General features: G+C 48.7%; 1 protein-coding gene across 1 annotated transcript in view; it reads left to right on the top strand.

The window, feature by feature from the left end:
• Nucleotides 1-1,092: 1,092 nt before the first annotated feature.
• Nucleotides 1,093-9,411, top strand: part of SLC12A8 (solute carrier family 12 member 8) — a 50,060-nt gene continuing 41,741 nt past the window's right edge. Inside the window, exons 1-4 of the mRNA XM_048310145.1 lie at nt 1,093-1,140; nt 4,717-4,933; nt 5,719-5,865; nt 8,682-8,873. Of these exons, the coding sequence (XP_048166102.1) occupies nt 4,865-4,933; nt 5,719-5,865; nt 8,682-8,873 (408 nt within the window). The 5' untranslated portion in view covers nt 1,093-1,140; nt 4,717-4,864. The remainder of the gene's footprint in view (nt 1,141-4,716; nt 4,934-5,718; nt 5,866-8,681; nt 8,874-9,411) is intronic.

Below are 9,411 nucleotides of genomic sequence, written 5' to 3'. Positions count from 1 at the left end.
TAGGGGTGACCTAATTGCAGCCTTCCAGCACCGGAAGGGAGCTTAAAAGAAACATGGAGAGAGACTATTGACAAGAGCGTGTAGTGACAGGGCAAAGGGGAATGGCTTCAAAGAGAAAGAGAGCAGGTTTAGATTAGATACTGGGAAGAAATTCTATACTGTGAGGGTGGTGAGGCACTGGAACAGGTTGCCCAGAGAAGCTGTGGATGCCCCATCCCTGGAAGCGTTCAAGGTCAGGTTGCACAGGGCTTTGAGCAACCTAGTGAAAGGTGTGTCTGCCCAAAGCCGGGTGGTTGGAATGAGGTGGTCTTTAAGGTCCCTTTGAACCCCAGCCATTCTGTGATTTCTTCAGGCTTCATCCTCCTTTGAGAACTTACCTGTCTTCTCTGAGCTCTTGCTTTCCTTTTCTGTGACTCTGTTTGTTTTCTCTCAAATCCTATGTTTTTGGTGTTTCTATGCAAGAGTAAAGGCGTGTTTACACTTTGCCTCTGCAGGAAAATCAAAACAGGTTCATTGGATTACATGGATGTCTTGTATGGATCCTTTTTGAAAATGAAAACGGCTCTAACTCATTTTGGAAGTAAATTAAATACATGTGAGCTCTAAGGAAGGGTGACTGGCTCTAGATTTGATCCTCTTTATATTGAGACTATCAAAAACTCGTGTCTTTAATTCAGATGGAGCTTTGCCTGTGCAGGGTCACAGGATTTCTTGGAAGCCCAGGGCTGGGAAGTCAGACTGGATCGAGTTCTACTGAAACGTCGCTGCAGCCGCTCCTGTGTGGAATCAGAGCCCCCTTTCCCCATGGCCAGCGTTTCCTCGAGCAGCTGAGAATTTGCTTATTTATTCACTTACTTTGTCAGACTCCCGAGAACTGCAGATTTAGTGGCAATCTGCTCCCAACCCCTCATGATCTCGGTTTCCCACGCTCGGCGCTGCGGGGTCTCGGCGCTGCGGGAACCGGCGTGTCCCGGGCACGGGTGGGACCGGCCCGAGCCGGGCAGATGCAGATGCCGCTGCGGGGGCGGGCGCCGTGCCCGGGCAGACGTGGCAGCGCCCGGGGCCGCCCCGGCGGGAGGCGGCGCCGCGGGAGCCGGCGGGAAGGAGGGAAGGAGGGAGGGAGGGCCCGGGAGCCGCCAGGTGAGTGGGGTCGACACCGCGGGGACACCCCCGAGCCGGGATGAGGGACCAGGCTGAGCGGCGGGGGCCGCCCGGACACCGCGCAGGTGGCGCCGGGCTCGGCTTGGCTTTGCCCGCTGCTCCCTCCGGCGTTGCGGCGGCTCGGTCGGGGCGGAGGCGGCGGAGGGAGGGAGGTAAACGCAGGAGAGGAAAGCTAAAAAATGAAAACAATGGTGGTGGGGGGAGAAAGGTACAAAAGAGGGCCCCCCCCCAAAAGGTAAAAGAAAAAAAGGTAAATAAAAAAGGGCATGGGAAGGAAGTTAAAAAAAAAAAAGGGCAAAAGAAAACCAGAAAAAAAAGGAAATAAAGAGGGAAAAAAACCAGGAAAACAAAAAGAAAAAAGGGGGGAAATGGAAAAAATTAGAGAAAAAAATGAATTAACAGAAGGAAAAAACAAGCAGAGGAAAGAGGGAACGGGTAAGTCGGAGCGCTGCCCGGGCAGGGGTGGGCAGCCCGGCGTGGCCGTGGCCGCAGCCCGCGGCACGAAGGTGTTGGCAGCGCCGTGGCCTCTGCCAAACCGAAGCTCTCCGGCCACACCGGGAAATTGAAGCTGCTGGGGAAAGCCCGAGCTCGTTTCCTGCGTCTGGTGTTCCGCAGCCTTCGTTGCACTACGGAGATGTGTGAAAACAAAACGAGCTGGGTAATTGTCCTGGCTGGTGCAGTAAATGAGTAACTGGGAATAGCCAAGCGCTGCCCTGTGTGGTATTACCTTTGTTGCACTGATGGCTGCTTCATTTCCCTTTAATTCCGCTTTCCTAAAAGTCGCCTAAATTAGGTGTTTTTAAGAACTTGACCCGGAGAGGAGTTGAAGGGATTCATTAAAACTAAAATGCTGTTGGCTGCTGTGTCCCTTGGGGGAGGGAGGCTTTGGAAGCACCTCCTCTGGAGAGGACGGAGGCTTCGGAGGTCGTGGGACCACACGCAGTTGTGCTTGGGAAGGCGTTAACCTTTCCTCTTCAAAATCAGCCAGCTGTTGAGTAGCTCAGAGCAGCGACGCTTAGCTCAGAAGTAGCTTTAATGTGATGATTAATAAAATAGTGCTTTGAAAGGATATGGAGGGCACAGAAATTTAATCTATTGGAATCTGGTTTTGCAATTAAATATAGAAGTGTTGCAGGAAAAGGAGATGAGCATTTTTAATGTTTCTGCGAGGTTTGCTAATGCTCTTCTGCTCTCTCGAGTGCTAAATGGTTTGGAAAGATTAAAACAGACGTTCTTTAATTTATAGGCTGGTTAGTGTATTTGGCAGAAACTTTAGGAAAAATAACATCAATTTACTTTCAAGTTAGAGGCTCACTTATATTAGAGGAAAATTGTGCCTGTTTTGTTTGTTTATCCCACTGGTGTGTATAGCAGAAAAAGCTTCCTCAGGATTGGTGACCTAGATATGAAATAGCGCCCAAAAATACCCCCGTGCTGATAGAGTGCTGCCTGGGACAAGAGGAGGGCTCCTGCCCCAGGGACTTTCCACTTGCAGACCCTAAACTGCAGAAATACTTGCATGTCCTTGGTTTGGGATGCAGCTGTGTGTGCAGCAGCCCCCCTGGCACGTTTTTCAGCTCCATCTTCTGTGCTTTACACCTCCTCCTTTGTTTGCTTTGGCTGCCTTGTAGGGACCAACGGGTCCATGAGTTGTGGTGGGATGTAAATAATTACAGAATTGGGTAATAAGATTTTAGGCAGTTGGGAATGCCACAGAGGAGCTGTAGTGCAGAGGCAATTTCCTGTGATTGTGGAGGAGGAAGATCTTACACCAAGGTGAACAGTAGCTGAGCAGAAAGGGCTCTGGAGGACAGGGCAGGAGAAGGGTTTTAAAGCAGAGAAAAAGGAAGGAAATGGAGAGATAAGGGGATTTAAATGTCTAGGTGGGTAACATTTCTAACATTCAGGTGTGCTTCAGGTCTAAAATCCATGTGTGCAGCCCTTCTTTCTGCATCTTGCAAGTTCCAGATGGGTGATGTGGGTGCATCAAACCTATCCATGTAATGTTACACACCAGACACACTGAGCAAGTCACTTCAGCCCTGAGCTACTGCAAGAGGTTGGAGCCATCTCCTTCTGGCTCTCTTGGTGGAGTGGTTTAGGAGAGCAGGGGCCACACGGCTGCAGCCTCCCTGTTTTTCTACATCCAGATGGGACTGCTGTTTCAGGCTGGAGTTTGGATAACCCCAGTGAGTGCTTTACTGAGTGAAGTCTCTGTTGAGGAAGGACTGCACTGGGACAATACTCTTTGGAGAGTATGGCTATTCAATTGTCATCTTGTTTCACGTTGTGTATTTTCTTCCACTTTTTATTACTGTGGCTATTTGAATAAAAACATGAGCTTTGTTTCTTTAGACTTCATCTGCTCCTGCTGCTTTTGCCCCGCTTGAAGCCCCAGTCTCCCTGTAAGAGCAACCATTTGTGATATTATGAAGGGTTATTTGCTTCAAGAAAAGTGGAGGCAGCAGTGGGGCATCAGTGAACTCTTATGGCTTTGGTGCTGCTTAACTGGCCATGTGGGCAGGGCAAAGAAAAACCTCCCGTGCTGGCCATTGTACTCCAGCTGCAGGAGACCTCCTGCAGCTGAAACACCATGGTGGAGCAGCATCTGCTTTGGTTATTTATTATTGGGTATTTCAAAGTAGAGTAAAAAGGGCAGGACAGTGAAAGGCATTCAGACCCTAGTGCAGAAATCCTGAGTGACACAAAGTAGTTTCTGTATGTCACTGTCCCTGTGCAATGGGCAAAGCACATTTCTGTTGGTTGCTGTGCCTCCATAGTTCGTAGGCTTGAGGAGTCAGAAATTCCTGCCCTGTGCCTGCGATTAATTTGGTCTCTGGTCTCAGGTAAGGTGTCCAGCCATTGGTACAAGCCTTGTGCGATCACGGTTGACCCTTGTAAACATGTGGGCTCAGCTGGCCAGCAAATTACCAGTCCCTTGAGAGCCAATGATCCAGACAAACTGCCCTCTCCACATTTGTGGAGCAAGTCTTGCTCCCCTCTGGCTGCAGCCCTCTTACCTAGGCATGGTGTACTGTACTGAGGAATAGGCAAAAGGTCCCTCTTGACAGCTGGTGTGGGAGACTGTGGGTAACTGAATACACTGGCAGGACCCTAGTCTGCAAAAGGTACAGCTGAAGGACACATGATCAAGGCTGTGAAGTGATGAGTGGTGCTGGGAAGTGAATAATCCATGTGTCCTGTGTCACTGGAGAACAGGAGCATGCAATGACATAACCAGGCACCAGATTTAAAACCAAAAGAGGAAATGCCTTTTGCAGACAACACTGTGGAGCTGTGGAACCAGTGCTACAGGATGCTGGGGATAGATTTGGAAAAGGTTACCAAGGACTGTTAAATGTGTGGCTGATGGTGGAGTCTGTGCTGGGGGCAGGGCTTGGGAGGGTGCTGGGGGAGCCTTGCTCTCTTCTTGCTGTGGTGTCACTCTGGTTCAGCATCTGCTACGAGCTGCTGTTGACTGTGTGGGCAATGGCCTCGTGCTTTGGCAGACTGAGAAAGCAGCAGTCATGTCTTTCATCTTTCCTGCTTTCACAGTAAAGCTGGAATAAAACCATGAATCTTCTACCACGGAGGACTCAGCACTGCAGCAATTTGACCGAGCTGACCTTCCACTCAGAGCACCTTTGCCTGTGGTTGTGTTAGAGCTGCGCTTTGGGCAGGTGGAGGTGCCGTGGAGGAGACGATGTTCAGCCGGAATGGTGCCCGAAGTGAGGGATATGTCCAAGAGCTCTTCCATGAGGAAGCACAGCAGGTATGTCAGAGAGCCATTTCCTTTCCCAAATTTCCATCTCCATGGTCTCTGCACTCCTGGTCACCTCTGTGACAAGGGAACAGGACTGAAGTAGCAAAACTGCCCTTCATTTTGCTATGTAAATCTGAGGTGTATGACTTAGAAAGGGAAAGAGGAGACTGATTTCCAGAGGGCAGGAGGCAGCAGTTGCCATAGGAAAATGGCAGTTTCCCTGGAGTTTCAGATCTTGGTTCCAGCAATTTTGGAAACTCACTGTGCCCCAAGTACCAGAGTCCCATGTCTCCTGGAGAAACAAAGGGTCCTGATGAGACATGACTGTGATGGGAAGACCATCTTAACCTACTCTGTTGGTCCAAGGTGGTCCAGCCTAGTTTGTCATATCCCCTAAGGATCTTCTCCTGTGCACTGAGGACCCACCCTGCTTGGCTTGGCAGGGTGTTTGGTAGGGACAGGAGGAGAAGCACAGTGTATAGCTGCAGGCTCTGTGAAGGACCCTTGAATGGTGTTTTTAGTTTATGCATAGGAGTTAATTCACTGAGGCTGAGTAGTGGTCTGTTGCTGCTTATTCTACAAGAATATAAAGAAGGTATTGCAGGGAGCCCTCTCTTTCAGGGCCCAGGGATCCCAGCAGCCCGACAGCCCTTCATTTTAGCGACAATTTGCAGCAAAGGGGTATCTTAGCAGCTGTTGGTGGCCATCCCACTGCTGGTGGCTGGCTGTGGCACCACTTGTGCAGCCTGCCTGTAAAACATGAGAGGTAAACCCCAGGCTTTGCTTTTCTCTAGGTATCTCAAACGCAGACCGAGCCCTGGTGGAAGATCCAGCTGTTTGTATGGGAGCCAGTGCTTTTTGGAACGTGGGATGGGGTCTTCACCTCCTGCATGATCAACATTTTTGGAGTGGTTCTTTTCCTGAGGACAGGATGGCTTGTGGTGAGTGAGTGCTGACTTGGCTGAATGTTTGAATAGGTGCCCCTCCTTACCTTGTATCTCCATCACCACCCAATCGTTTTGGATTCTGTGCTCTTCATTATAGATGTTGCTCATGCCCTCTGGTAATTTGTAGCCTTTCAAAAAGTTCCACTAAAATGTGTAGCTGAAGTGGTCTTTGTGAGCGATTTCCTCTTTTAGCTTTCAGAGAGAGAAAGGCAAACACAACAACCAACCTTGACAATGAACAGGGACACCCTTGTGTTGTATTGTTGAGGCAAAACAACCACTTTTCAGGTAAAGTTACAGCTACTTGTCCATCTTCTCAACACCACTGAAGGAGGTTTCTTCCAAACATACCAGTGTTGGAGTCCCTGATTTTTTGAATGGGAAATCCTCAGTCAGGTGAAATTGTCATTGCCATGAAAGGATCTTCCACTGCTGGGTCCATAGTAGTATCTCACTGAGGGTCAGAGCCTGGAATACTGTCCCCTCCTGATGCAAAACGTGTTTTGCCGCAAAATTTCCCCTTGGAAGAAGGAATGCTTCCCCAGGGATGGACGGGATTTGAGCTTCAGGCAGAGTTCTTGTCACAGGCATGGTGGACACCTTCCAAAAGGAGCAGGAAGATGCTTGCACTCTGCACTGAAAATTGCTTTGCTGGAGGTGTTGAGGGGAGCTGCATTTGTTGCAATGGAGAAGTTGGGGTGATTTTCTAGCTTCCTTTTCCTTCTGATTTTATTTCCTCCACATCTCCTTTGAAAGCAAGTTACTGCTGGAGCAAACACAAATATAAATAAAGCCAGTAAATAAAAGAAAAACGGAACCAGCTGGAAGCTAGCATGAAAGGGAAGGGAGGAGAAGTCGGGGCTGGCAGAGAGATCCCCTGGCAGAGGACAGTCATATGTCAAGCTATTCCCAGAGTCAGGCTTTTGCTATAAATTTCCAGAGCTGGAGCTGGGGCTGGTGAAGCTTTGCAGTTCCAGGGGACCTAATCTTGCTGAAATGTTCAACAGGGATTGCTGCTGCACGAACCCCTTCCAGCACGCATGCATAAATAAGCATCAGTGTTTAATGGTGGCTTTTTCTTCCCACTTTCTCTGCTTGCTATTGTTGCTGTGAGTCCTGCATTCCCCCTCGGTCTTAGTGTTAACCCTTTTTTCTGTTGGATTGCCCATTAACTGCTGCCATAGTCTGGTACCACGTTTCTGGAAAAGCCCAAGGCTAAGTGAATGTTTGCATATGTCTGTTGTTTTTTTTTTTTTTAACTGAAGCATATCATGTTTATTAACCATTTAACCTGGGGTAAGCAGCTGAAGAAAAAGAACAATTGTCCTTTTAAAAAGAAGTATGGGGTTGGAGTGGGCTGTGGTGCTGACCCAACCACAGCTGTGTTTATAGCAAGCCTTGGCTCTGTTCCCCACTGACCAGATAACACCCCTGTCAAAGGCAGCAGGATGCTGAACCAAAATAGGATTTTATGATGATAGCAACATCCTGGATATGTTTTTGTTTTTACACAAAAAAGAGAAAAGGAAAAAAATCTGGGATTTCAACCAACCCCAGAGCAGGGAAGCAGCCTTTTAGTGCTGGTGATAAAAACCCCATCACGGCTAGCATGACCTCAGAGGTGAGCATTGCTGGAGCAAGGTTGGAAAGAGGGGATATGGGCATGGCCTGGAATATGAGTAAAAGGAAGGGAAGCCAGATGTTAACGAAGCACTGGGCACTAGAGGAGATTTCTGATTGCTGTGCACCGGCCTGAGCGATTTGTCAGCAGGGGAAGGTGGGCTGGAGCCCAAGGGAAAACTCCTGACCCTGGAAAATAAATTACAGCCATGTGCAAGAGAGTGGGAAGGTCCTGAGCTCAGAAGAGTTCTTAAATTATTTTGGAGGTACTAAGCACCTTCTCTTTCTGAAACTCCAACCATAAATGGCAAACTGAACCCCCCAAAAAAGGGGTCGTGCTGGCATTTAAAGCTGCCAAAGGGGACCTGCAGCTGTGTTTGTTCAGAGGCTTTTGCTCTTCACCCCATAGCGAGACCGTGGCGGGTGCAGCAGCTCCTCCTGGGGCCCTCCCTCTACCCCAAGCAGGAAGGGTTTTTTTTTTTCCACGGGGCTGAATCCTCTGCAGAAAACTCCCCCGAGTCCTGGCAGGGCGAGAGCCACCTGCCTCTCTGCGTACGCCCCGCAGATCAGGGCTGGCGCACGCTGCTTTATGAGAGTGTTATTTATCTTCCACGCTGTGTTGCCTTTGGGGTTTTGTTCTTTGGGATCTCATTGTTTGGAAGGATCAGAGCTTTCAAAGGTAAATGTTCTGAAAAATTAAAATGCAAGCTTGATGCTGTTAATAAATCAGTTGTTGCAAATCCCAGGGGTTCAATTTTGAAACTACTCTTTGTTATGAAAGTGTTTTGGTTTTTTTTTAAGCATGTCATTCTAAACCGTGCAGACAGGCAGTGATCCCCTGACTGCGGTGGCTGAATCATTGTTTGACCTCATTCCTTTTAAACCAGAGGACAAAATCAGTGATTCATGGAGGAGCCCATTGACAGAGCACAACCTGCTCATGCAAAGATCTGCCCAGCCCCAGGCTCAAGGACAAGACAGGTTCTCATCAAAGAGGTGCTAATAAAGGCTGTTAATTTGGCAATCAATTACGTTAATTAGACAAGTAGGGGTGTTTCTGTGTGTTTCTTTTAATCTGTAATGACTCCAGATTCATAGATCACTAGTGACTAGAAGTGGGTAGGTCCTTTTTCTGTCCCAGCAGATTGGTGTGAATTAATCTTAATTTGATTATTTTTTTTTCATTCCAGGGAAACACTGGCATTGTAATGGGCATGTTTCTGGTGTCCTTTGTCATTCTGGTTGCCCTGGTGACAGTCTTGTCTGGAATTGGGGTGTGTGAGAAGTGCAGCATTGGAAGTGGAGGAGTCTACTCCATGATTTCTACTGTTCTTGGGGGTCGAGTAGGGGGCACCATTGGCCTCCTTTACATTTTTGGCCAGGTAATTTTAAAAAGTTATTTAAAGAAAATTTGGAAGCTTTGCAATGCAGATATTAATCTTGTGCTGTCCTGCTGCAGAAAGTAGTGTTTCAGGTAAAATCTGAGTAATGCTCCACTGTGCTGAACAACATGGGAGAGCACCACGCTGCTCCCCAGGAGCAAGCCTCTGCATGGGTCACTCTGGTGGAGGAGCTGAGTGTCTGGACAAGCCATGCAGGACATGTCTTCCCATCCCAAATTACCCCCATTGCCAGGACATGCCCTTGCTGGCAAGAGACTGAAATTAAATGAAGCAGGAGAGGTCAGGGTGGCCAAGCCAAGCTCAGTGAGTGGCTGTGGACTGGCAGGTTGGCCTTGGCGTGCTCCACATGCCCTTAGGGATCGGGCAAGCCTTGGCTGCTTCTCTGTGGGAGCCAGCAGAAGTGGAGCTGGTGTGGGAGGAGAGCTGGGCAGGGGTAAGGGCCACAGCTAACTGAATTCTTGTGAGCCAAAGTCATAGTTCTGGGTTTTCTGAAAGATCCTAAGGAGCTGTTTGTGGT

Source organism: Corvus hawaiiensis, chromosome 7 (genome assembly GCF_020740725.1).
Source record: "Corvus hawaiiensis isolate bCorHaw1 chromosome 7, bCorHaw1.pri.cur, whole genome shotgun sequence".
In the NCBI taxonomy this organism is placed as follows: Eukaryota; Metazoa; Chordata; class Aves; order Passeriformes; family Corvidae; genus Corvus; species Corvus hawaiiensis.
This window is presented reverse-complemented; position numbering and strand designations above follow the sequence as displayed.